At 65.8% G+C, this 26,905-nt stretch overlaps 2 protein-coding genes across 9 annotated transcripts in view; one reads left to right on the top strand and one right to left on the bottom strand.

Annotated features, from left to right (window-relative positions):
- The window catches only part of BRF1 (BRF1 RNA polymerase III transcription initiation factor subunit), a 47,013-nt gene that overhangs the window by 7,941 nt on the left and 12,167 nt on the right, over nt 1-26,905 (top strand). For 4 of the 8 annotated variants that reach the window (XM_032341587.1, XM_032341586.1, XM_032341585.1 and 1 more), the window contains exons 3-11: nt 10,701-10,874; nt 16,136-16,167; nt 18,588-18,660; nt 23,827-23,976; nt 25,014-25,107; nt 25,204-25,317; nt 25,855-25,981; nt 26,358-26,397; nt 26,483-26,575. In XM_032341587.1, coding sequence (XP_032197478.1) covers nt 10,701-10,874; nt 16,136-16,167; nt 18,588-18,660; nt 23,827-23,976; nt 25,014-25,107; nt 25,204-25,317; nt 25,855-25,981; nt 26,358-26,397; nt 26,483-26,575 — 897 coding nt within the window. The other 4 variants (XM_032341592.1, XM_032341590.1, XM_032341589.1 and 1 more) reach the window with 2 other exon arrangements.
- On the bottom strand, nt 19,969-22,290 carry BTBD6 (BTB domain containing 6). The gene is made up of 4 exons (XM_032341594.1): nt 21,885-22,290; nt 21,514-21,604; nt 21,259-21,377; nt 19,969-21,157 (listed from the first exon to the last, which is right to left on the bottom strand). Exons 1-4 carry the CDS (start codon nt 22,244-22,246, stop codon nt 20,125-20,127), a joined length of 1,605 nt encoding a protein of 534 aa, XP_032197485.1. The 5' UTR covers nt 22,247-22,290; the 3' UTR covers nt 19,969-20,124.

Genomic DNA, 26,905 nt, shown 5'->3' with positions numbered 1-26,905 from the left:
TTTGTGGCACCGGCGGCTCTTCCCTGCACGGACGATTTCTCGGTAGCAGGCGACGCTGCTGGACAGCATCCGACCCACGGGAGCACTTCTTCCAAAACGGGAGTCGGTCCTCCCCAAGCCTGCCGTTGCTTTGTGACTCGGCGTGCGGGACAGTCTAGGTCCCCTGCTGTCATCTCGGCCGCCCGCGCGGTCTCTCCCCCGGGAGCAGTCTCCGTGTCAGGAACACACCTTCTCTGCTCGCCCGCAAGAAGCCTCGCCGCCGTCTTTCAAGACTGATCGGGAGACTGTGGCCGTTCAGTCCCGTCTTCCCGCCCCGCTTCTGGCTCTGGTTCTCTTGCTGTTTCCACCACAGCGATAGGGACGCCCCCCACTCAAGACTCGGACCCTCACCGTCACCCACGAGGGCTGGAGTCCACTTCCTCCGAACCCCTGTGGATAGTCTGACTCTTCCCAGACGTCGCGGATCTTCTTGACGGCATCTGGAACGGAGAATCCTTTTCAGGACGTTTCCATCGACTTTGCCCCGATCCGTCAGAGAATCACTCTGATGGCAGCTCCAGCCTTAGGACAGGCGTTTCTTGATAATAAGACCTAAGATCAAAGTGATTCCTTGATCTGTAGGCTGGCTGTCGCGGCAGGAGGCGCGAACCAACATTAATCTCATCGTCCACCTCTGTTCAGGCTCTTGGGCGCCCAGGTGCCCTGCCAGTGAGCACTAATGTCTGTTGGACTTTTTAAAAAATATATTTTATTTATTTATTTGAGAGAAAAAGCATATGCAGGGGGAGAAGCAGAGGGAGAGGGAGAAGCAGATCCCACTGAGCAGAGAGCCTGATGTGGGGCTCGATCCCAAGACCCTGGGATCATGACCTGAGCCGAAGGCAGAGGCTTAACCGACTGAGCCCCCAGGTGCCCCCGAGCAGTAGTTCTGGCAGGAGAGCTCTTGTTTTCTGAGCAGCAGGTCTCAACCGCGGCTGGAAATACTCAGTAAACCGTGTCATCGGGGCTTTGCGGTTCCGCTCGTGGAGCACAGGCAGAGTAGAGGCAGGAGGACTGTAGGGGCCCAGACGTTCAGGAGGGTAAGCGAGCGCGGCTTCTACTCCAAGTCACCAGCTGCGTCGCCGCTAACTGGAGGCTCAGCCCGGCCTCCGAAGCTTAGACGACAGGCACTGGGCTCGCCTCTCCGGCTGTGGAAGTCCTAGACGGCCCGGGGTGGCTCGCTCTTCTGGAGAACGCGCTCGGCCTCTCCATGGGCACAGCGGGCTCCCCTTGCACGGTCATTACGGAGCCGGCTGCTTGCCTTAAGCCTCCTGAGCCCATCTGTGCCGCCTCCAGTCTTTCCCCGTGCAGGCTCGTCCCCTCTCCGCCTCCAGGGGACGGACGAGTCGGGGCCTGGCTCTGGACCAGGCTTTGGCGGGAGGGAATGTCTTGGCGGCCGGTTTGATCCCTCCGGACCACTCAGCCTTTCTCCGATCGGCGCGAAGGCCGTCTCGCTTTCTTACCCCTGTGCTCGCTGGAGTGGCACTTTTCATTTCCTTCGAGAACTTCTCCTTTGCATCCACGGCCAGGCTCACTGTCTGGGGTCAGGCCAAGCTGTCGGCCTCTCTCGCCTTCCGCATGCCTTCCTCTCCGCACTCACTTCCAGCTTTGCTGTAAAGCGAGAGACGCGGCTCTTCCTTCACCGGACACCACTTAGCGACCACCGCAGGCTTCTCTAACTGGCCGAATTCCAACACTGTTGTGTCTCAGGGACCGGGGAGGCCCGAGGAGAGGGGGAGGGAGGGGAACGGCCGGTGTGGGGAGCCGTCGGGACGCACACGACATTGGTGAAGTTCATGGTCTTCCGTGGGCGTGGTTCGCCGTGGCTGGAAGCCACTGCAACAGGAACACAGAAGATCACGGCTCACAGACGACCGTAATGGCCCAAACAATGAGTCAAGTTTTGAAATGTTGGGAGAATTACCAAAGTGTGACCCAGAGACACGTAGTGAGCAAGTGTGGTTGGAAAAATGGTGCCCACAGAGGTGCTGGCAGCGGGGTGCCAGGAGCCTTCTGTCTGTGAGGAGCGCGGCGTCTCTGCAGGACAAGACGCGCGCCTGCTGGGAAGGCGGCTGGGCGAGCTTCGCGCTCAGGGACCCCCCTCCCCTGTGGGTACGTGTGGGACCCGCTCCGGCCACGGCCCGGGCGTGTGGTCAGCACCTTGGACGCGTGCTCCTTCCTTCACGGCCATGGTTTGCTCTTAGCGTGGCTCTTTCTCGCTAGCGGTGACGCCGTGTGCAGGCCCTCTGCCCTTTGAAATGGCGGATGCTTGCCTTACGGCCAGCACATGGTCGCGTCTGGTCCCCAGGGCCCATGAAAGGAAGGTTTTTCTGCACACACGTGTGCGTGTCCCTCAGGCCAGGCTCCTCGCGATGCTTGCTGAGTTCGGTTTGGCTCGTTCTGTCCCCTAAGGGCACATGAAGACCCCCACGGTGACGGTGGGTCCCCCCGTAGCATGGTCGGGCTTCTGTCTGACCGGGCGCGCACAGACTTGGACTTGGTCCTGGCAGGCAGCCGGAGCCTCTGGTGCACAAGGAGCGCTCTGCCCTCGACCCGGTGGCGCCGGCCCAGCTCCGCCCGCTTCCTTCCCACTGGTGCGGCCACACTGTGTGCTTCCTCCTCGGCAGACCTAAAGGTCCCCTGTGTGTGCAGGACGTTCCCCGGTGCAGAGCGTCTGCTCTAACAAGCCAGCACGCTGCGTCCACCGGGCTTGCGCGTGCGTCCGAGCCCGCAGCGTCGTAAGAGCGGCCTCGGTGCCCACACACTTGGTGGGAAGACCGCAGAAGCAGTCCGTCCCGCAAGGAGTGCTGACCCCTTGGCTCAGTAGTGAAGCCGACTGTGCAGGGTGCTCCAGGGGCGTCTGCCGAGCTCCGTGGGGAAGCTCTCTGCTGCCCGGGCAGCCTGCAGCCCTGAGACCCTTGCTGTGGGCCTCTGCAAACCCTTCCGCGGGGCTCCTGCGGGGGGGACGGCGGCCTGGGGCCTGCAGGACAGCCTGACTGCCCCTCCAGCAGCCTGGGTGGGTGTCCCCTCCTGCCACGGTCAGCATCACATCTTTGCCCCCTGAGTTGAGGCTGCGGGGTTCAGGGAGGCCAGCGGGTCCAGCCCCTTTCCTGTTGCTTCCGACCAGAGCTGTCCACACAGCGCTGGGGGCCGGCGCGGTCCTTGCCTGGCAGTGAGCCTGCGCGGTGTTGCCCTCCTGTCCCCAGAGATTTCCTTCTCTCTTGGCGCTGGCGGGTAGACGGTGTTTCATCTCCTTCCTGTCACCTGGCCCGTTGCGTGGGTCCCGCACACACCGTCGAAGGTGTACTTGGCGCGTCTCTGATGTGTCGGGGCTCCTCCCGCCGGCTGTGGGTTGTGCCTTCCATGCCTGCCGCTGCGTCCCTGCTGCTGGGTGCACCGGTGCGCTGACCGGCTGCAGAGAGGTGCTCGTGGGAGCCCCGGCCGGGTGCCGTGCCCCCTGCCAGGTTTGGGTGCAGCCTGGGAACGGAGCTTCTGTCGCCGTAGGTGTGTTAGGCACTGCTGGCCGCTCTAGGAAACAGGAGAGCTGGGGAGTGAGCCGCCTGACAGCGCAGGCCCTGGCCGAGGTTTGCGCTCACGGGGCTTTGCCATGTCCTGGCCTCCGTCCCGAATGGCGCTGCTGCCCACACCTTTCCCAGGCCAATCTCTGGTGTTTTGGCAGTGGACTCCGGGTGTGGTTTGCAAGCAGGCCAGCGAGAGAGACCCTGCGGGCCCCTTGTCCTCGCTCTGGGCACGTGCGGAGGGCCCGGCAGGTGCCCCGCAGAAGGCAGAAGCTGGTGACCCCGGGCCAGCAGCATGGAAGGTGACTGCCAGGCTGTGTTGGCATCTTTCCTAACTGGGCCCTTTGCGGTTTCCGTCTGTCTTTGGAGTCGTGGCTTGACGGTCCTCTTCTTGGGACACACTTCTGTCCTTTCCGTGTGTCTGTCTGCTCTGTTAAGTACACGGAGAGTGTGGAGCCCCGGACGCATGGCCATCAGCGTGCTGCCCACTGAGCGTCCGTGCGGACGTGGGCCTCACCAGTCAGGGCGGTTGTATTCCTAGGGGCCAGGCCATTGCTCTGCCCTGGGGCCTGTGCTGTGTGGGGGCACCACGCGGCCTGCCCGCTCGGGGCTTCCCTTCCGGCCGCCAGCCGCGGCCGCACGTGTCGCCCTTAGGTGGCGGCTGCCGGTGGGCGTGTGCCCGCGAGGGGCGTCCAGGGCAGCCGGGGAGTGTCTCACGTAAGCACGGCTGAGCTGTCCGCCCGCTGCCCGCCACCCACGGCCCTGTGAGCGCAGGGCCACGCCGTCCTTGGTGTCCACCGTGTGCGCTCCTGGGCCGCCGGGAGAGCCCGTTCCTGGGAGGCGCCCGCCCGCTGTGCCTTTGCTTGCGTGTTTTGAGAAGTTGAGCTGCCATTCTGTCCCTGCTTGGTCGACGTTTTCACACATCCTGGGTCCGAGTCCTCGCTGGAACGCTCACCGTGGGTCCTGTCCCCAGCCGATGGCTTGGCTTTCCACGCTCCTGTCTCTTAAGGCATAGAAGTGTCCGAATTTCCGTGGAGTCCGAATACGTTGGTTTTTTATGGTTAGGGGGTTTTGTGACTTAAGAAATTGTGTCTCCTCCAAGATCTGAGGACCCCGCGGGTTTGCGCCCGGAGGCGTTGTTTTCTGGTGCGCAGTTAGGGCTGGGACCTACCGCGGGTCGGTCTCGTGCCGGGGGCGTGAGGTTGCGGTGAGGTTTCCGTTTCTCGGTGCAGAAGTCCAGGTTCCCGCCCATCAGCACGGCTGTCCTTCCGCAGGATGCTGAACGGGTCTGTTTGTCCCCAGGGACCATACGTGGGACAGTCGGCCCCAGCCTGTGTTGGGACACCAGGGTCTGTCGTGTCTCTGGAACGGCGCTCTGTGGGTGGGCGTGTGCTGGGCCCGGTGCGTTCACCGAGGCTCTCCGCTCTGTCCCCCTTCAGCCCGGTCTCGGCTTCTCTGGCTCCCTTGTGTGGCGCGTACGGCGGTCGGCTGTGGCTGTCCGCGGGGAGACTTGCCCAGAGTTTGGTTGGGATCAGCTGGTGCAGGATGGTTCGTTTCCTCAGAAACGTGGTCGCCCGTAGCTGCCGCCCCGTGGGCGGTCCCGTGGTCTGTGGCCGCCGTGACTCCTGCCCCTTCCTCAGCTCACGCCCCGCTCATGTCCCGGGCTCCGTGCGTGTTCCTGCCGTGTGCGTGTGGCTGTCGTGGGGCAGGGTGGTGACCGTGTGTGTCTTGGCCGGCTCCTGACCTTGACGTGACCGTGGCCACGGGCGTGTTGTCCGCAAGCACGATGTTCGCATTTCGTCACGTGTCCGTGTGGCCTGTTGAAGTACTGGTACGGGTTTTCTTTTTATCTGGTTGCTGGGGTGAACTGCCCTGATTCTGTGGATGTGAGGCTCCCCTCGTGCTTCTGGGACAAGGCCCCTGGGGCCCCGGGGCGCCCTGTCCGCTGTCTGTAAGGGCCCCAGCGTCCTCCTGGATGTGGGGGAGGACACGGAGCCGTCTGGGCCTTCGTCTGGGCCTTCAGTTTTCTTTCTTAAGTCTAAAGCTGGAAGGAGCAGCTTCTCGGATGCGACGCCTTTTCATCGGTTTTACTGGGACCACTTCGGATGTTCTCTTCCCCTTGTCGGATTTGGTAAGACGTCATTTTCAGACTCAGACTGTTGTCGGGGTCGCTGGTAAGACCCTCGCCCTGGGCTCTGGGGCCTCCCGACGCAGGAAGACAGCCTTGTCCACTCCCGACCGTGCTGATCTGTGCTTCCCCCGTTCCCCTCAAGCGGTCTCGCTGGGGACCGATCAGGCCGGCTGCTGTGTTCACCTCGGCAGAGTGTCCGCTCGTGCCTCTGTCCTGTTTGCTTCCTGCCCGGCTGGAGTCCTCGCCCGCTCATTCCTTCCCTGCGACGCTTCCGGCTCCCTGCCCTCTGCAGCTTCTCGGCTTGGAAGGTCTGGCCACCGTTTCAGGCCTTCTCGTGGTGGTGTTTGCGGGACAGCGTGGACGGCCGCGGGCTCTGCGCAGCCGGGACCCTCAGGCTCAGAGACGGCACTTTCTCCTTTTCTTCTTCATGCTTGTGTTTTTTTTTTTTTTTTTTTAAAGATTTTTTATTTATTTATTTGACAGAGAGAGCTCACAAGTAGGCAGAGAGGCAGGCGGAGAGAGAGAGAGAGAGAGGGCAGCAGGCTCCCTGCCAAGCAGAGAGCCCGATGCGGGGCTCGACCCCAGGACCCCGGGATCATGACCTGAGCTGAAGGCAGACGCTTAACCCACTGAGCCACCCAGGCGCCCCTTCATGCTAGGTTTTAAACGACCTCTGGCGCCCCAGCGCAGTTGCCGGACCGGGCCCTGGAGCGCGTCCTAGACCAGCGTCCCTGGTGCCAGTGTCTCCCACGGCCCGGCTGCCGGGCGGCTGCTTGTCCCGGGGCTGCGAGCCGCCTCGCTGTCCTCAGCCTCCTCCCGCCCTCGACCGGCTCTCCCTGGGCACGTCCGAGCCGTCCTGGCCGTGGATGGGGGCGATCCCTCGTCTTTGCCCCACGTCAGGCTGTCCGGGCTCCCGGCCTTGGCGCTGGTGCCCCAGCCTGGTGGGCCCCAGCCTGGTGGGCCCCAGCCTGGTGTGCTGCCGCGTCCCTCCCTTCCCCGTGCTGTGCTCCTTAGAGGCCGGTTCCTGAGACTGGCGGGGGCTGCGCCAGCAGAGCCGTGGGGAGGGGGTCGCGCTCCTCCCGCGAGTGTGGCGCTGCCCCCGCGGCCTCGCCGCCCAGCTCCCTTCTGCCCCGCGGCGCGCGCCCGTGTCCGCGCCCTCAGCTCTGCTCCGCAGGACTGGGGTTTCTCCCCGTGGCCTCCCGCTGTCCTGCTGTGTCCTTGTTCGTTCGGATGACCCTCCTGCAGGAGTCTGCGCCGGTCTGCAGGGAGAGGCCTCTGAGGCGGCTGCGAGCCTCCCTGGGGACCCCGCCGGCAGCCGCTCCTCCTCCGCCCCCGAGCCCAGTGGCAAGGTAGTGATCTGTGTCTGCCCGGCCCTTCGGCCCGTCGCTTGGTTTTGAGTTCTGGTTTGTTTTGAAGTAGGCCCCACCCCCGGCGCGGGGCTGGACTCGCGATGCTGAGACGGAGACCTGAGCCGAGGTCAGGGGTCAGCACTCCACTGACGGAGCCACCAAGAAGCCCCTAAGTTTGAGTTTTATCTTATTTTTTATTGTTTTAGAACAATTAGAAAAAACATTTTTCTTTACTTATTTGAGAGAGAGTGAGAGGAAGATCACAGAGGCAGAGGGAGAAGCAGGTCCCCGCCGAGCTGGGAGCCTGATGTGCGGCTGGATCCCGGCACCCCGGGACCGTGACCTGAGCCGAAGGCAGACGCTCAACGCCTGAGCCCCCCAGGCGCCTGCTCCTGACACACGTGTGTGGAACGGCATCTTTCCTGACACTTGGGAGGGCGGCAGGGGCTTTGGAAGCGTTTTCTGTTACCGGCGGCTTGTGGGGCCCGGAGTTTCTCTGCCTTTCGTTGCCTTTTCCCGTGAAGTCGCTGATTCTCAGTGTCCTCTCTCACGTCTGCAAATAGGCTTCTGTGGCAGGTGCCCCCGGAGCCGGTCAGGGGAGTCACTGTGACGCGTGGCCTTGCTGGGGCCCCATCATGTCCACTGCACTGGCCTGACCGTGGGGCCTGGCTGGTGTCACCAAGGTCCTCCTGGCCTGGGGTGTTGTGGGGGCCTGTCCTGTGGACGGAGGGCCTGAGACTCGAGCGGTTCTGCCCGAGACCCACCTTCTGTGTGTTCCTGGGGCACTTTCCCGGCCCTGGCCCTGCCCTGCGCTCATTTTGCTGCCCTCGCCATTGGCGCGGGCCCGGAGGGTGCTGTTCAGCCAGTGGCGCGAGTGGAAAGGGGGGCCTAGTTTCCACAGACTGCCAGGGTTGAAGGCAGCTGCGTGCTGGCGTGCTCGCTTTTACCATTCCCGTGTGGGGAGGAGGCCCAAGGAGAATGGGGTCGGGCAGGAGTTTCTATTGTTAACATGGTCGTGCGCCCAGAAGTGCGTGGCCCGGGACTCTCCAGTTTGCCTGCTGGGCTTGCTGACCCCACACACAGCAGACTCTGACCTGGAGGGGGTGCCTGGCGGGGCGGGGCACTGCTGACGGGAGCGGGGTCTCTTTCGGGGTGATGAAATAGTCTGAATTGTGCTGAATATGCAAAAACCGCTTTTTTAAAGATTCTGTTTGAGAGGTAGAGGGTGCGGGCGCGTGCACGAGCAGCAGGGGTCGGGCCGGGGCGGGGCAGACTCTGCCCCGCAGGGAGCCTGACACAGGCCTCCACCCCAGGACCCCGGGACCGTGACCTGAGCTGAAGGCAGACGCTCAACCAGCTGAGCCCCCAGGCGCCCCAAACAACACTGAGTCATGTCCCTAGAGTGGGCGGGTTGTAACAGAGTGTGGGCTGCACCCAGTGAAGATGTTATGAGGTGACTTCCTGCAGTAATTCTGAGCCCTCAGGCCACCAGGGAGCCCCGCTTTGTTCCAAGAACTCCCAGGCCAGTGGGGAGCCTGTGCTGGGCCCCTTTCTGTCCAGTCAGGGCCGTGGCTGTAGGGACGGTGCCCCCCCCCCCCCCCGTGTCGGCTCAGCCGACGGGAGGCCTCCAGGCTGGCCGGGGTGCTCTGCCGGGAGGGGCGCTGACCATGCGGTCCCCCGGCTGCCGGTCCCTTGGGGCGCTGGCTCCCCAGGTGCCTGTGGCCGGTGGGCGCTGTTCGCCGTGCGTGTGGGGCGGGCAGGCCGGGCCGCGGGAGTGGAGAAGGCCCACAGCCGCCACCTTCCCCAGCCTGCTGTCCTTGTCAGAGAGCACGAGCCTGCTGCCTTCCCGGGCCCAGCTCAGGGGGCCTTTGCCCGGACAGCATGGATCTGGGGAGCCTGTGTGCCAGGGTCCAGTGTGGTAGCTGGGAGTGCGGTGTGGACAGGAGCTTACAGTGCAGCTCTTGGGGTGCTCTGACGTGGGTGTCTGGCTTCCCGGTTCTGTGCCGCGGGGCACGTGGCCTGCGGCGACCCTCCTGTCCACACACAGACTCCTGTGTCCCCTCCTGTCCACACACAGACTCCTGTGTCCCCCTCCTGTCCACACACACAGGACTCCTGTGTCCCCCTCCTGTCCACACACAGACTCCTGTGTCCCCCTCCTGTCCACACACACAGGACTCCTGTGTCCCCCTCCTGTCCACACACACAGGACTCCTGTGTCCCCCTCCTGTCCACACACACAGGACTCCTGTGTCCCCCTCCTGTCCACACACACAGACTCCTGTGTCCCCCTCCTGTCCACACACAGACTCCTGTGTCCCCCTCCTGTCCACACACACAGGACTCCTGTGTCCCCCTCCTGTCCACACACACAGGACTCCTGTGTCCCCCTCCTGTCCACACACAGGACTCCTGTGTCCCCCTCCTGTCCACACACACAGGACTCCTGTGTCCCCCTCCTGTCCACACACAGACTCCTGTGTCCCCCTCCTGTCCACACACAGACTCCTGTGTCCCCCTCCTGTCCACACACACAGACTCCTGTGTCCCCCTCCTGTCCACACACACAGACTCCTGTGTCCCCCTCCTGTCCACACACACAGGACTCCTGTGTCCCCCTCCTGTCCACACACACAGGACTCCTGTGTCCCCCTCCTGTCCACACACACAGGACTCCTGTGTCCCCCTCCTGTCCACACACACAGGACTCCTGTGTCCCCCTCCTGTCCACACACACAGGACTCCTGTGTCCCCCTCCTGTCCACACACACAGGACTTCTGTGTCCCCCTCCTGTCCGCACACACAGGACTCCTGTGTCCCCCTCCTGTCCACACACACAGGACTCCTGTGTCCCCCTCCTGTCCACACACACACGACTCCTGTGTCCCCCTCCTGTCCACACACACAGACTCCTGTGTCCCCCTCCTGTCCACACACAGACTCCTGTGTCCCCCTCCTGTCCACACACACAGGACTCCTGTGTCCCCCTCCTGTCCACACACAGACTCCTGTGTCCCCCTCCTGTCCACACACACAGACTCCTGTGTCCCCCTCCTGTCCACACACACAGACTCCTGTGTCCCCCTCCTGTCCACACACACAGGACTCCTGTGTCCCCCGTCTCCCAGCTTCTGGGATGTGCTTACCCAGGCCCAGGCGTGTGCACATCAAGTCTCGGCGTCCACTCACGTCCCAGCAGCCCCTTCCCACCTCGAATCTGCCAGGTGCTGCGCCCGCCCTTGGGGCCCCAGCGGGCTGGAGCTACGGCTCTTGGCGTGGGGGTTGGCGTGGGGGCGCCGGCCAGGATGCACTCAGGGCCCTGCTGGGAGGGCTGGGACCACGACCCAGGCTCCTGGGTGCCGGAGCAGGAGGCAGGCACTCAGCTGTGGGGCCATGGCTGTCCGGCCATGTCGTCCGTCCCTGTCTTTGCGGAGCACGTGGCGATACTCAGTGGCGAGGAGTGGCTCCCGGCTGGCCGACACGCGGCCCTCTGCTGGCCCCGGAGCCGCCAGGGTGAGGAGGGGAGTGGAAGTCGTGGGTCCCGGTGCCCGCACACGAGGCTTGGGCCCCACGAGAAGTGGACCTGACGCCGCAGAAGGGCGCGAGCCGGCGTATGTCTCTGGTGCCGGGAGCCAGTGGTAACGTCTCGTATTGTGTCCTAGGGAGACGCCAGATCCACCACCTGGGGAGCCAGCTGCAGCTCAACCAGCACTGCCTGGACACAGCCTTCAACTTCTTCAAGATGGCCGTGAGCAAGCACTTGACCCGCGGCCGCAGGATGGCACACGTGATCGCGGCCTGCCTCTACCTGGTGTGCCGCACCGAGGGCACCCCACGTATCCTTTGCCTCGGGCTCCTCGTGTGGGACGGCTCCGCGTGGGTCCCCCCGACTGGGCTCAGTTGCCGCCGTGACCTGCTGTCTGTGTTCCCTTCCGGCCCTGGGGACGGACTGTCACGTTGGATTTCAGGGCCCCTCACTGGCTGGGACGGGGCAGCCGGACGCCCGGCCCCCGTGGCCATTGGGGAGGGCAGGAGCACTCTGCCTGAGACTGGCCGCTGTCCTGCTGTCCTCCCGGCCCCCACCGTCCGCCGGCCCTTCTAGGAGAGGACGGGGGTCTGATCCACCGTTGCGGTTGGGCCGCCGGCCCTCTTGCACAGACCTGGCAGGCCGTCCCGTGTGCCCCCCTGGGAGAACGTGTGAGGCTTTCTCGCCCTTCGCCCGGGCCACTCCCCTCTGCACCTGCTCTGTTTTCTGCCGTCCCCTGGGTTCCATTCACCTCTCTGACACGGGCCCTGCTCCGGGCCCGTGTCCTTGTTCTGCATAGCACAGCCTCCAGCGGTTTCCTGCAGGTGGTTTCCGCCTGTGCTCCGGGCTGGGCCGGTGGACCCCAGGCTGCACTGGTTTCCAGGATGTGGACAGCGGTGCCCAGTCCTCTGTCCAGCAGCTGGGCGCCCTGACCCTTGGGCCTGCGTCTGTGGTGACTGTGCTGTTCCCCGGAGGCCCTTGCTCTCCAAGCTGTGCACCCAGAGTCCCCGCCGTGGCCTCTTAAGCTGCTCGTGTTTCCTCCCGGGACGTCACTCTGGCTCACAGCGCGGCCGCCGGCTGCCTTCCCGTGTGTACTCCCTCCGCGCTCCCACTTCCCTTCCACGGCAGGCGGTCCGTCTCCCGCCGCGTCTTCACTTCTGCTCCCACACGTGCGCCCGGAGGAGCTCTGGGTCCTCTGAGCGCTGCGTCTTGGTGATGTCCTGTTCTGGGACCACAGCCGCCCTCTGGGTGCCTCTCGCGGCATCTGTGTCCCCCTCACAGGCTGTCGTCACTGGCCGTGGCTCTTGTCGGTACGTGTGGGCCACTGGAAGGGTCCTGGAAGCGGGGTGCATGGCTCGATGTGTTGGCTGCACTTCCGGTTGGGCAGTTCTCCGTACGAGAATCTTTCATTAAAGTGTAAGGTTTTGGAAACCTAGGATCTGAGCACAAAGTACCTGACGCAAGTGAACGCTGGAAGCAGGCATGGGCTTCGGGTTCCGGTCACCGCATCCGCCAGACGCCGCCGCTACCTGGACGCACCTGCCTTGCCTCTGCTGTGCTCTGTCCCCCCCAAACCCGTGTGTGGTGTGGATGTCCCTGAGCGGGTGCACGGAGCTTGAGGCTGGGCTGGCGCTGCCCGAGTTCCCAGGAGTGCTGGGGAGCTGGACGCAGTGTGCAGGCCAGGCTCTGGAATCTGGCCGGAGGGCGGGGGCTCAGAGCGGATGCTCCCGTGGGAGAAGTAGGTGTAGACAAGCCGCCCAGCTCGCTGGCCACGGGGGGAGGTGTGCTGTGCCTTGTGGGCTGCGGTGGGAGGGAGAGGGCATGGCCCCTGTGGGAGACCCTTTCTCACTACGGCAGAGTTCCCCCTCGGCCTCCTAAGAAGTGTCCTCAGACACACTGGGCCACGGTGCCCACGGAAGCACCGTCACTGTCACCCGAAGGGGCGGCTGGATAGGGGCCAGGTCCAGAAGGGTCTTGCTGTCTAGCCCACTGTCCCTGGACAGAAGCATCAGGGGGCAGCCACACAGCCCTGTTGTTGCTGGGCGGGCCCATGTGCATCCGTGGGAGGGTCCTCGCTGCCACTGGAGCCTGTGGCGTTCACGGATCTTACCGAGCTGCCGGTAGGCCTGAGCTTGGAAGCTGTGTGTGCAGGGAGGCCGCCGTCCCCTGTGACTGGTCACCCCCGAGGGGGCCTGAGTGGGAGGGACAGATGTGCCCAGCACACCACTGCCTGCAGCCCTCCTGCTCCAGGCTGGCACACGTCAGGGGTGGCCGGTGTCACTGGGCCCCAGGAAGTTGCAGATTCAAAGACCACGCACTGATGTGTTGGCCGCCTAGGGGCTTCTGACCTCTGGGGGCTGCTGGCCAGCATGTCCGTCCTGCCCTGACCGGTGTGTGTGGCTGTGTCTGGGGTCGAGGTCCGGACGAGGTGTCTGTGCGGCGAGTAGTCTCCCCGCCAGCTGTGGCCATCATGGTGGGCCCTTCCTGGGGCTGCACTCTGGCCACGGGCCGCCTTCGCATGTGGTCCGTTACGGCTCATGTGTGCACTTGTTTTTCTGCCCGGCTCATAGAAACGCTCTTGTGGGGTCCCTTCCAGAAGCTTTTAGTTTTACGGGCTCCCTGGGAATTCGGGGCTTCCGAGGGATGGGCTTTGCTGCGCTCCCGGGTGCCCCTTCCTCGGGAGTCTGCGCCGTCCTCAGCCTCTGTTCTCGGGAAGCTTTTGAACCAGATTGTCGATTCCTCTGAGAAACCGTGCGGGATGTTTGGGTCGGGTTTACGGACCCACGTGTTGGGGTGGAAAGTGACTTGCTGTTAGCAACGCCGAGGCTTCCCGCCAGTGACCATCGCGGCTTCCTCCCGCTGCCCCCGCTTGCGGCTGTGTTACTGCTGACGCGGGGCCTCTGCCGTGCTGGGTTAGCTCGGTCCCCAGCGTGCGCTCCGCACGATCGCAGACGGCCTCATGCTGACGCGCACAAGCGCGGTCCGGTTTCCCACACTGATGTCACGTCCGATACTACGAGAGTCAGTTGTCAGTCCTGCTGTCTGAATGTCGGAATCTCGTTGCCTTTGGCGATCGCGCGCACGGCCCGCTGTGGTGCGTCCCTCCCCGCCTGTGTCCCGTCGCCGTCTCCTTGCCCGTCTGCACGCCCATGCGGCCGCGTGGTGTGTGCCGGGAACGGCGCTGTCCACGCCCGGTGTGCAAGGCCACGGGCTCCGGCCGGTGCCGTTCATCGGCCGGAGCACGTGTCCTCTGTCCTGTAGCCGAGGGCTCTTGTCAGGACGGGCGTGGGTCTCGGCGTCTGGACCGTCACGCGGGCTCCAGCCCTTCGCTGCCGCTGTGGTGAGCCGCACTGACCTCCAGACGCGGAAGCAGCCTTGGCCGCGCTGTGTCCCCCCTGCAGGTGCTGCCGGCGTGTGTGCCGGTGTCTAGTGGGGGCTTGTGCGGTCGGCCTGTGCTCCGGTCACATCCTTGTCGAGGCCACACGGCACCCGCGGGCTGGGGACCGTCGGCACCGTTTCTTCTTCCACGGCTGGGCCTTCAGCGTGGTCCTTGTGCAAGTGTCGTAACTGCCGACTCTCCTTCGGCCACGGGGACGGCAGCACGTGGGCCTCGGGCCTGTTGTGTCAGCTCTGCACGGCTTCATCTTGTTCACGCGGCGCAGACCCTGCATGTTGACAGAGCCCTCGTCCCTGCTGGCACCTGCTGCCATGGTGGACACCGCCGGCTTTAGGAGTTTCTTTTCTGGGTGATGGCTTTATGGAGATGAAGCGCACATTCCGCACAGCTGACCCGGTAGAGCCCACGGCACCGCGGGGCCCTTGCCATGTCGCCTGGGAGACAACCGCAGCCCGCGGTCCATACCTCCCCAAGGGTCCGTCCATCTCTGCGGTCCGTCCGTCTCCGCGATCTGTTCGTCTCCGTGGGTCCGTCCGTCTCCGTGGGTCCGTCTCCGTGGGTCTGTCCTTCTCCGTGAGTCTGTCCATCTCTGCGCTCCGGTTGTGTCCACAGGTCCGTCCGACTCTGTGGTCTGTCCTGGGTGTGGCAGGGAGCTGCGGGCCGGCCTTCTGGCTGTGGGAGGCTCGTGTGTGGATGCAGCCTGCATGTCCGAGGGTACGTCCCTGGGTATGGAGAAGCTGGTCAGAGGCAGGCGCGTGGTCAGTGCGACAGGAAGCTGTGGCCTCTGTTCCATGGCGGCCCAGCCAGCAGGTGCATGGGTTGGGGCGGCCCCCGCCCCTGGCAGCGTTGGGAGCTGTGGGGGGCGTCTTGTCTGCATTTGCAGGGTAGCTCCTGAAGGCGAGTTGTTCTCCCGCGCGTGGGAGCTCCGTGCTTCTCCTCCGCGTGTCTGCTCGAGACTTTCAGCTGCTACTTGGCCTTTATTTTATGATAATCGTCCCAACAGACTTCATGTTTTAGAGCAGTTCCAGGTTAGAGGCAAGACCGGTGCAGCCTCCCCCGCGTCCCAGCCCCCATCCACGTCGGCACGCTGTGCCTGTCCTGTCCCACCCCTGCCCGTCACATCAGGCGGAGGCCTCACTGCCTCGAGGGTCCCCTGTACTCCCATGTCCATCCCTGGGCCCCACCCCACCCCGACCCGACCCAACCCCCGGTAGCCCTGACACGCCGACCATCCCTGGAGCTCTGCCTCCGGGCTTGCTGCGTCTTGCGCATCTGTCCCGATACCACGGGTTCCTGCTCGCTCCTGCGGGACGGTGCCTGTGACTCCCCGGCTGGCTCTTATCTCTGCACGTGGTCCCAACACCCCCCCAACAGCCGGCACCCTGTCATCTGGTGGTGACCCTACTGCCCGAGGGCACGCCTTCGGAGACGGCGAGAAGCAAGCCTGCCCCTCAGTCCAGGCCCTGGGAGGTGGTGGTGGGGTGTCCGGGACCTCGTGGGGCTGTGGCATCGGGGGACTCTTTCTTCCTCTGTGCGTGGGCCCAGGGTCTCCCTCCCGACACGTGGTCTGACTCTGATCTCTCTCCGTTACCGTCTCAAAGCCGCAGCAGAAAGTGAGTGATGGGACATTTCAGCACACTTGACCGGGTGCCTTCCTTGGCAGCCGGTGTCCTGTGTTGTGTGTGTGTTCCCCTGGGTTCCAGGTCACGGAGGACATGATCTGGTTAGTCTTTAATCATCTGCTCAAGAGTGAGGACAGGTTCCATGCCAGAGTGCCCACAGCTGTCCCCTCAAACGCCAGCACCGTGGAGGTGCCGCCAGCCACCAAAGGGGACTAGCTACGTGTCTGTCCCCCAGGAGCCACACGTCGTGGCCCCATGCAGCGCCTGGCAGGCTCTCAGTAGCTACCGAGGGATGGAGTGAGTGTCCCGGGCTCCTGGGCTGTGTCCACGGGGGACAGGGGTGCTCCGCAAAGGGTGACTTCGCCGGTCCCGGGGCGTGGTTCCCAGGCTCTGGTCACCTGCCGCCGGCCCCTCACCCGTCCGCGGAGACCCAGCGCCAAGCCTGGATTCGTAACAAGGTGCTGTGGCCGGGGGTGGGTCTGCGCCTCGGGAAGCGGTTGGGTCCTGGGGCCCGGGGGCTCGAGTGCAGACGTTCCTTGACCCCCGCCCCAGACATGCTCCTCGACCTCAGCGACCTGCTCCAGGTATGCAGGCTTCCCTCCTGAGCCCCTTTCCCGTGGGGGCCGGGGGCTGCGCCTCACAGCCTGGAGGCCGGGCCTCAGAACAGAGGACACACCGGGGTGAGGGGGCAGTAAACACGGGGTCACCGTGCTGTCCTGGGGGCCGGGCGACCTCAGTCTCAGAAGCAGCGGAAAGACCCTGGAGAACGTGGTCCGAGGGAAGGAAGATGCTTTAACAGAGAAACAAAGCACTGAAACGCGGGTTTCTTCGGCAGTAGAGAAGCCCACGTTGTGTCTACGTGGGGACCCTGTGTGGTACCAGGAAAGCATATTCCGTTGCTTCCCCTGTTTCCGAACTACTGAAGATGATAGAAGGACCTAGCATGGGGCCACCTGTGCGGACGGGAGGCTCACGGGGGCGGGGTCAGCGAGGTTCTGCATCCTGTCCCTGGGGGCAGCGCTGGGGCAGGCGGGGGGATCACTCCCCAGAGGGCTCGGAAAGAGCAGGGGGCACGGAAAACAGGCGTGACCACCGTGTGAGGGTGTGTGGGACCCACAGAGATCCCATGTCCTCGAGGAAGGCTTGGTCAGGTGCCGGTGCCCCACACGCCACAGGGCCTCGCGCTGACGGAGCTGGCCTTCTGCCTAACCAGAGGCTGCCCGTGTGCGTGTGTAAACGGCACCTCCTGGGAGTCCTGCTGAAGCAGTGTGCGACCTGTCGGGACGCGGGAGCCCAGCACTCCTCGCGCCGTGCCCCTTCCTGGGCTTCCCAGCAAGGACGGAGGGAGGCTGGTGTGGGGCTCCCAAGGGCTGACACAGGCTCAGAGTTCCGTTCCCGCTGAGCACTCCCTGGAGGAACTGGGGGGTCCTGACACCCCACGAACTTGTGGCTGGCACAGGGGCACTCGGCTGTCTTCGTGCAGAGCCCGTCTGCCCGGTGGACAGGAGCGGGAAGACTGGCCAGCCTCAGCGAGCTGTGACCACTCAGCGAGCTGTGACCACTCAGCGAGCTGTGACCACTCAGCGAGCTGTGACCACTCAGCGAGCTGTGACCAGCCGCCTCCACGGAGCCGAGCCATAAACCCAGGGAGGGGGTCTTCGGCGTCCGTGCCACTGTTTCTAACGCCTGCCGATGACTGTCGGCGTCTGGGGCAGTGACCCCGTGCGTTGTCCAAGCACGGCCTTGCCAACATTTGACTTTGCAGAGAGCCCTTCCCTGTCGTATCCAGGTCTCCGTCTGCCTGGGTCAGGGTCAGGGAGGTGGGAGATGGGAAGGGGCGGTGGGTCAGGGTGGTTCTGCTGCGGTGGGGAGGGGCAGGTGAGTGCCACCCTGGTCTCAACGGGCATGAGGCTAGGAGGGTGCAGGAGCTCGGGGTGCCGCTAGGAGACGCTTCCACACGCGCGCACCGATAGGCTCACTGCGCGTGCACCCTGGTGGGCAGGCCGGGCCAGACTCCTTTCCGAAGGCAAGCTCTGGGAGCCCCAGCCCTGGGAAGGGGGCTTGGAGAAGGCGGCCTGGACGTGAAGTGCAGCGTCCCCACCCCTCCTTCTCCACAGGCACCGGTCTGTGCTGCCTGGGAGCCCCTGGCGGGCGCTCTTGACTCTTCTTCCTGGTCTTTTCCGGTAGCTTCCTGGGCACGAGGCTCAGGGGCCCTCATTCAGGAGCTCACAGGCCAGCCTTGATGGGGCAGAGGAACTCTGTGGGGAGACCAGCGGCAGGGGGCCGGGGCCAGGGCCAGGACACTGAGGTCTGCAAGCCCCAGGGGCAGGGGCAGGGGCCAGGCCTCTCTCCAGCTTGGGCGGAAGGGGCTAAGCCCAGGCTTTTCCCAACTGTGCACCTCATCCACACGGAACAGCTTCTCCCAGGCCTGCCATCAAACACGGCTCAGAAGCCCCTTACCCACAGGCCCCCCGCCAGGCCTTCATGTGGCCCGGGACTGCATGAAACCCCAGGCTGGCCATGCTGGTGGTCTGCACCCCGGAATCCTAGACCCCGTGTCCACCTGCCAGGAACCTGGCTGGGCGGTGGACTCCACAGCAGCTTTGGGCTTGATGGGAGCAGCTGGGGGCAGGTCAGCCCCTGAGACCTGCAGAGAGCCTCAGCCGGGAGCGGGTCCACAGGGACACAGACAAGGATCCCAACAAGGGGCCAAGGCCACGGCCCACAGGGAGCACGCAGGGGTGCACACCGGTGTGAATTACAGTGAACTCGGGGCGCACCCTCCGCTCTCAGCGGCTTCTCTTACCAATGCAGTCATTGTGGAGACAGGGGTAGCGGGGATCGGGAGGCGGGTGGGCGTGGGGACCTGGGTGGGCGTGGGGACTGGGGCAGGCAGGAGCACCAGCAGCTCTGACGTGGGATCTGTCGGACTGAACGAAGGGGGAACCGAGCAAGCGTTTCAGAAACCCCGATGCCGTCCTCAGTTGTGGCCTCTTCCTCACAGGTGAACGTGTATGTGCTGGGGAAGACCTTCCTCCTCCTGGCAAGAGAGCTGTGCATCAACGCGCCGGCAATAGGTACGGCGGGGCTGGCAGGGGGGCCGCAGCCTGGCCGGAGCTCGGAGTGGGAGGGGGTCCTGTGCGGGGACGGGAGCTTCCGCAGGCGGGCAGGGAGCTCAGAAAGGGAGCCGAGAGCCCGACGGTTTGGGGGTCACCTCCGGCTTGAATGCAGCGTGCCCGTGGTCAGTCCCTGGCAGGTGTAGAGCAGGCCACAGAGGGAAACAGGCCCCATCTGTCCACTGTCTGGGCAACACAGCCAGTGGCAGATGCTCCGGGGCAGGCAGGACCCCGATGGATGGAGCGGGGGCTTCCCTAGCCTGTTCCACCCTCCCCGGGGCTTTCCCGAGGGGAGCGTGGTCAGTCGCCAGCGGGGGCCTCTACACGCGTATCTCACGGAACAGAGTGCAGCTGGGTAGGGGTGGGCGGGGGTGCAGGGTGGTCCCCTGGGGCTGGGAAGCCAGGGTCTGGCGGTGTGGGTCAGGAGAGGGGCGCGGCTGCTGAGCTAGGCCAGGCTAGGCCCCCTTCCAAGAGGCCACGTCCCTGTGCCGAGTGACACGGCTCCTCCCTCTGGGGGTCAAGCTGAGGTTTTTCAGAAACAGAGCAACTGTCCAGAGTGTGTGCAGCCTGGGAGGGCCCAGAGAGCCTGTCTTACCCCGAAGCCGGCCTGCACGGGGCTGTCTGGGGCCTGCAGCCCGAGGCCGGCAGAGAGCCCCACCGCGCCCACCACCCTCAGATCCAGGAGTCTCCAGTAGGGCTTGGTCTGAGAGGCTGGGAGGCCTCAGGAAGCGCGATGCAGGCAGACACCTGGCCTCTTCCAGAGCATTGCACGCCAGCCCCACAGCGGAAGCTGACCGACACCCACAGGGACAGGCGGCCCCCGGGAGGCAGTTTGTTTCGAACCAGGAAGCCTGGCGTAGCTGTGGGGGCTTCTCTGTGCTGGAAGGGATGCGCCGTTCACAGGCGTGCGGGAGAGCGTGGGTCTCCGCTTCCCAGTCCCTCGCTTGCTTCTTTCTCGGTGGCTCGTTTCGTGGAAACCTTGTTACGGAAATGCAGTTAGATGTGGACTGTTTTAGGTGACTTTTCCCAATTTTGGTTTGAAGGGAAGGTTTTAGGTTAAGTGTGATACCACCGCGAACTCACGGGCGGGAGGGATGGCAGAGCCTACAAAGCAGGTGCTGTGGGCCCTGCGGGAGGGGCCTGTATGAAGCCTGCCTTGTGCCCCCGGGTCCGCCCAGCAGCCAGAACTCAGAACCCCCCGGCCCTCGGCGTGCAGGAGAGCCTCTGGCTCCCGCTCCGAACCACCGCCGACTACGGACAAGAGAGATCGAAAGAAGCGAAGCCTTTAATGATGTCAGTAAGGCAGCTGGCAGGGGACAACGGGGTCGCACCGTCCCCCGCACGTCCCTTCCCGGCGGGGCCGGCCGCGGAGAGAGGCCTCCTCCTGGTGCCTGATCTAGCGCGGCCACGCCGCCCCTCAGCCCCTCAGGCGTAGAAGATGAGCTCAGGGATCTGCCCACCCTGCACCCCGGTCCCGTTGGTGCTGTCCGAGGAGCACTGGAACTGGAAAGTCACCTTGCCGCACTGCACTTCCGTCATGCCTTCCTGCCCGAAGTAGCTGAGCTCGCTGCCGTCCAGGACGGCGCTGGCCGTGTAGAAGGTGTCCTGCTCCACCTGCACGGGGTGCTCGAACCACACCGGGAAGGTGCTGCTGGAGCCGTCCGACACGAACCTGGTCCGCTTCTGCGCCAGCACCAGCCCTAGCCGCTTGAGTTCGATCTTGACGCTGTACTCGGCTTTCCCAGCGCTGGAGCCGTACAGGCCCAGCCCCGCGACAAACACCCTCTTGTCCACGGCGAACTGGATGCTGTCGCAGCGCCCGCGGTAGCGCCACTGGTTGCTGCGGTAGGCCGACGACTGGAAGCGGTGGCAGCGCTGCGGGGCCAGGCCCTTCCTCTTGGTCAGGGGGAAGCTGAGCGGGGGCTTGTTGGCCGCCGTGTACCACAGGAAGATGCTGTGGGTCTCCTCCAGGGTCAGGACGTCCGACTGGGCAGCGCCGTTGGCAAACTCCTCCAGGCTCATGGTGGGGATTCGGACCAGGTAGAGGGCGGGCCCCAAAACGTGCCTCTTGTTGCGCGCAGTGACCGGCAAGCCCTGTCTCTTGCACTCTGCCTCGGCCCAGTTGAGCACGGCCTCGAAGACCACCGCCTCCTTGGCGTTGAGGGCCTCCCGCGTCACGATGATTTCCAGCGTCTGCCAGTCGATCTCACAGAAGCCTTCAGACCGCAGAGCCATCTCGGCCTGCGCGTCGATGACCTCCCAGCAGCGCTGGGTCAGCTCCGGCTCCTCAAACAGCCGGCTCTGCGAGAGCAGGACGCAGGCGTTTTTGGCTTCCAGACTCGTCTCCAGGAAGTTGACGCAGGCTTTCGCTAGAGCGGGGACGATGTACTTCTTGGCAGCGTAGAGAGTGGCCAGCACCGTGTCGGCTTCCAGGGCGACCTCGTCGCTGTACATGTACCTGGCGGGGGGCGGGGGCTGCGTCACGGGAGGCTCGGGGTGGCCCTGCACAGCGGGAGCCCCCACGGCCGCCCCTCCCTGCGCCCCGGGCGGCGCGCTTACTTGAGCAAGATGAGGAAGGCCGCGGGCTCCACGTCGGGGATGCGGATTTCCGACTTCACTTCGGCCAAGTCGCCGTAGAACATGGCATAGAAGACGGAGCTGCCCACGGCCAGGACGTACTGCGGAGGAGACCAGAGCGGCCCTGAGCCGCGCCCCGCCCCGCCCCGCCCCGCCCCCGGCGGAGGCCTGGAAGCCGCGACCCCCCCTCCCCCGGTTTGGGGAGGGCGCCCCGGGAAGGGCCGGGCGAGCCCTCACCTTGTGGGCGGGCACCCTGCGGGCCGCTCCCGGGGGCCCCACGACGAAGTGCACGTCGGCCATGAGCTCGTTGTTGAACATGAGCGCGTTCCTGCAAAGGGCAGACGCGCGGGGCGCGGGGGTCAGGCCGGGGCGCGGCGCGGGGGGTTAGGCCATCGCGGGGCGCGGCGCGGGGGTCAGGTCGGGCGGGGGCGGAGCGCGGGGGTCAGGTCGGGCCGGGGCGGGGCGCGGGGGGTCGGGTCGGGCCGGGGCGGGGCGCGGGGGGTCGGGTCGGGCCGGGGCGGGGCGCGGGGGGTCGGGTCGGGCCGGCGCGGGGTCAGGCCGTCGCGGGGCGCGGGGGTCAGGGCGGGCGTCAGGGCGGCCCGGCTCACCGCTCGCGCAGGGTCGGGTGCACCGCCTGCCAGCTGGGGCTCTCCAAGTTGTTGTTGTCCGGCGCGGGCGGCGCGGGCGCGGGCGGCGGCGGGGCGGGCGGCGGGGCGCAGGGCGGGCCCTTCCTGCCCGCGGCGGCGGCGGCGTTGCTGTTGGCGATGTCCGTGGCGGTGGCGGCCGCGGCGCCGGCGGCCGGGTACAGCTCCGCGGCCATCTTCGCGGGCAGGGCGGCCTCCGCGCGCGCCGGCGGGGCACCGAGCGCCCGAGCGCCGCGCCGGGGCCGGGGGGGCGGCTCCGCGAGCACCAGGAGCGCCGTGAGGCACTGCGCCACCCGGCCGTGCAGGCAGGCCAGGGGCAGCAGCATGGGGCCGCCCCGCTCGCCCGCCCGCCCGCCGGCGCGCAGCCCGCAGCCCGCAGCCCGCAGCCCGGCCGCAGGGGGCGCCGTCCCCGCCGCCCTCGCCCTGCCGCCCGGCGCCTGCGCGTCACGGCGCGTCACGCCTCTCCGCCGCCCCTACCGCGCCGCGCGGACGACGTGCGCGCCCCCGCGCCGCCCGGCCCCTTCCCTCGCGCGGACGACGTGCGCGCCCCCGCGCCGCCCCGCCCCCTCGCGCCCGCCCCGCCCCCGCCGGCTGTCGCCGCGTCCGCTGGCTGCGCGCAGACGCGCAGGAGCCCTCTCGGGAGGCGGGGGTGCGCGCGCCTGGTCGTGCCGCTCGTGTGCGCGCGCTGCCCTGGCCTCGGGGACTGCCCTTGTCCCCCGGGGGCCCTGTCGCCCGGCCGACCGCTCCCGGGGGCCTGCTGGGCGCCCCGGCCGGACCGTCCCTGCGGCCCCGTGGGCTCGCCGCGCTCCGCCGACGGTGCGGCTCCACCTTCACCGCAGGCGGGGGCAGAGAAGGAGCCCGACCGGGAGGGGGGTTCGTGACCTGAGCCCAAGTCAGGTCCTTAGCGGCCGGAGCGCTCTCCCCGGCACCCCGGTCCTTGCTGGTCCGCTGAGCCTTTGAGTTTGCAGCTTCCCGGACAGGTTGTCGTTGAAGGTCGCTGTCCAGAGGCGCGGGCCCAGCTGGTCTCTCTGTGGCCGGTCTGCGCTGGGGGCGCTTGAGGCAGAGCGTCCTGGGAGGGCTCCGTGTCCCTGGTGTCTCCCGGCTCTGCTGGCCGCCGGCCGGCTGCAGGGCACTGCCGGTGCCAGCCCACATGGGGCTTCCAGGGTCTGGAGCTCAGTCCGGTGGTCCCTCGTGGATGTGGACCGATCGGTCCCCCAAAGGAGGGTGCTTGGGGTTGGTGGACAGCAGGGTCCTGCCGATCACCACCTGCCCCACACGCCTGCTCTCTGGCTGGCCTGTGGCCCCCTCGGGAAGCTCTCTCTTCAGGCCTCAGCAAGGACTTCCTGACGACCCCGTCCAGAGCAAGTCTGGCCCCTGGTGTTCCAACGGCCCCGCATGGTTGGGTCAGCTGAGGGAGGGAGAGTGTGTGCACGGGTCCCTGCTGAGCTTTCTCCTGCGCGGAAGAGTGTGGTCACTTGAGCTGCCCCCGCACCTGTAGACAGCGGGGGGAAGCCGCGGCTTGAGTTTCGGATGGTGAACTCAGCCAGCGAGTGGGGAGCAAGCAGGCTCTGTCCCAGTGGCCATCCGGCAGGTGCCAGACACAGCCGCAGGTGTCGCGGGTGCCCGTGCAGGCTTAGCGCCCGACCCCTGCGGCTGCTGTGGGAGGGACGGGGCTGCCAGCCCCCACCAAGGGCCGCAGAAGCCATGCAGGAGGGACGGGGCTGCCAGCCCCCACCAAGGGCCGCGGAAGCCATGCAGTTGGAGGAGCAGGAGGGTCACCCCTAGGACGGGTATCCTGCTGGGTGGTGCTGGTGCGCCACCCAGAGCTAGAACACGCATGTTCCATGGGGCCTGGGGGGAGGGGGACGCACCCTGGGCGGCACTGAGGCGCCCCCGTGTGCGGCAGATCCGTGCCTCTACATCCCGCGCTTTGCTCACCTGCTGGAGTTTGGAGAGAAGAATCACGAGGTGTCCATGACAGCCCTGAGGCTCCTGCAGCGCATGAAGCGAGACTGGATGCACACTGGCCGGCGCCCTTCGGGCCTCTGCGGGGCAGGTAGGACGGCCTGGGCTCAGGAGAACCAGGTCCTCTTGGGTCTCCCATCGGGCGGGTAAGACTGCATGGGGTCAGCAGGACGGGTCCCCTCGGGTCTCCGTGGGGCAGGTAGGATAGCCCGGGGTCAGGAGGGCCAGGTCCCCTTGGGTCTTTGTGGGGCAAGTGGGACAGCCGGGCTCAGGAGGCCTGGGGTCAGGAGGGTCAGGCCACCTTGGGTTTCTGCCGGCAGGGAGGACAGCCCAGGGTAGGAGGCCCGGGCACCCTCGGGTCTCTGCGGGGCGGGTAGGACAGCCTGGGCTCAGGAGGCCCGGGGTCAGGAGGGCCAGGCTCTGCTGGTTGTGGGGGTTACTGTCTCCAGAGCTGTCCTGTCCCTCGAGGGCTCCCACGAGGCCAGTCCTGTCCCTAGTGTTAAGTCACTACTGTTGACGATCCCTGGCCTTTTGGGCTGGCTCCTTGGCCTCCCAAAGGGTAGCTGTTCGGTCTCCCTCTGCGTTTTCTAGCTCTGTCCCTGACACCTTGGGGTCTGACGTAGCCCTTGGGCCTGGAGTCCTCCCCAGCAGGCCTTTACGCCTGTCTGGTGGCCTCTACTCCTGGACACCCCCACTCCCCAACTCCTGGCTCCGGTCCTTCCTGGGATGCCGAGAGCCTGCGTTCCCGTGCTCCGCGGCACGGGGCCCACTCTGGGCCGTGTTCCCAGAGTCCTTACCTCTGTTGCCAACCGGTGCTTGTTGGGTGTCACCTCAGAGTCCGCTCACCAGCTTTAGGGGTCCCACGAGGATCTCAGAAGATGCGTTTTTGTTTTCTGTGTTTGAGACGGAAGGCGCGACGCCGCACTTTCTGACTCCCTGCTGTGGCGTAGTTGCACGCAAAGCAGCACGCGGCTCTCGGGTGTGGGACCTCACGAGCACTGGGCAACGGTCACCGGCCGTGAGACCCCACAGCCCTCCCGGGCAGGACTCCCACTGCCCAGGTCACCACCCTGGCCCGGCCCGAGGCTTGACCTCCCCTGTCCCTTGCCCCGTCGTGCTTCTTTCCAGCACTTCTGGTTGCGGCCAGGATGCACGATTTCCGGAGAACCGTCAAAGAGGTCATCAGCGTGGTCAAGGTGTGTGAGTCCACACTGCGCAAGAGGTAGGTGGCTCTCGGTCGTGGCCTGGGGTTCAGACACCTGCTCTGTGTGCTGACCACACCTGCCTCTGCGGCCCTCCCGTCCACTGGTCTGGCCAGGACCCAGAATGGCCCGGGTCGTCGAGGGGCTGCCCGCCTCTGTCCAGGGTCTTGGTCCATCTTCCTGGCCCCCACCAGCTGCGCCTGCAGTGGCCCTTCTGCCCACACCCCAAGGTAGGTTGGGGTGCACTGAGAGCCCTCCCAGGAAGCCCGGGTGTCCACAAGCCCCCACTCTGGGCTGCGGTGTCTGTGGGGCGGCCGAGCTAACTGCAGTGTCGGCCGCGGGTGGGCTGGACGGGGTTGTCGGGAGCCCCATCACCGGTCCCTGTCGTGGCCGTTTTCACTCGAATCTGCCACGTGCGAGGTGTTTCTCGTCTGAGATCGTAGCCTGCGGCGCTTTCTGAAGCAGATAAAAAAGTATTTTGCACGTTTGATGTCTAGTTCTCTTTGGAAGTTTTTGTTGAAATGAGTTTTTTATTCTTAGACGTCTCACGGGTCGCGTGAGGTGTGGGTAAGCTCTAGCTGGCGACTACCTAGGGCTGCCGGCTTGGCCTCCTTGCGTCTGGGCCTCCTCTGAGTCTCCCCGTGGGAGCGACCAGTGCGCGTGGCCTTTCCTCCCTGGGGCCCCACTGTTGGCCTCGGCGAGGAGGGCTCGTAGCCGAGGGTGGCCGGGGCGCCGGGCGGCTCTCTCCAGGGGCCTTTTTGTTCCAGGCTGACGGAGTTTGAGGACACGCCAACGAGCCAGCTCACCGTGGACGAGTTCATGAAGATCGACCTGGAGGGGGAGTGCGACCCCCCATCATACACCGCCGGGCAGCGGAAGCTACGCATGAAGCAGGTGAGTGCGCCCCGCGCTGGCGGACCAGGCCTTGGCCGTGCAGCACGCCGGCATCTCGCGGCGTTACTATGTCTTGTGTCCTGTTTTTACTTTGAAACAGGCCAGGTCGGGTCTGTGTCCCCACGGCATGCAGGGAGAGGTGGGCGGTCAGGTGGGGTTAGGGGCTGAGCCCTGGGGGCATGGGACGTGGGGTGCCGGGTCCCTCGATGGCCCCCACGTCTTCCCCACAGCCATCAGGGTCAGCCCTGGCTCTGCCCTGGGCGGGCTCAGTAGAGTCCAGTTCCTTCGGCGCGGGAGTCGGCATGTGTTGGGGCTGGGGACCCGAGCGCCGTGCAGCCGCTTCCCCACATGGCGTCTTTGTTTCCACTTGTTTCAGCTCGAACAGGTCCTGTCCAAGAAACTGGAGGACGTCGAAGGTAACCCACCGGCCTCACCGTGACAGGTGCCTCCGGCCCCTAGAGCAGTGGGTTTGAGCTCAGTGTGCACGGTCGCCCCCTCCAGGTGAGATCTCCAGCTATCAGGACGCCATCGAGAGCGAGCTGGAGAACAGCCGGCCGAAGGCCAAGGGGGCCCTCGCCAGCCTGACCAGAGACGGTGAGCACAGCTGCGTCCCCCGCGGCCTCCAGGGGCCAGCCCTGCTCACATCACCCGCGCCAGGCACTCCCTGCTGGCCAGCCTCTGGCCCTGTTTGCTGCCACTCCGTGCAGGGCCGCAGGGCCCCCCTTCACAGGGTCCCCGCCCTGGACACCACCTGACCCTGACGTGCTGTGCTGAGTGTCCAGCTGCTCCGGGGACTTCTGTGCCCCCAGGTTCTAGCCTTCGGGGGAAGCTGGTCCTCAGCACCCAGATCTTCATTCCGGACTTTTCTGCCACTGCCCCCAGAACCCCTTCCTGCGGCCGCCGGCTCCCCGTCGTGGCTCCCAC

Source organism: Mustela erminea, chromosome 5 (assembly GCF_009829155.1).
Source record: "Mustela erminea isolate mMusErm1 chromosome 5, mMusErm1.Pri, whole genome shotgun sequence".
Classification (NCBI taxonomy): domain Eukaryota; kingdom Metazoa; phylum Chordata; class Mammalia; order Carnivora; family Mustelidae; genus Mustela; species Mustela erminea.
The sequence above is the reverse complement of the archived record's forward strand: the minus strand, read 5'-3'. Positions and strand labels throughout refer to the sequence as shown.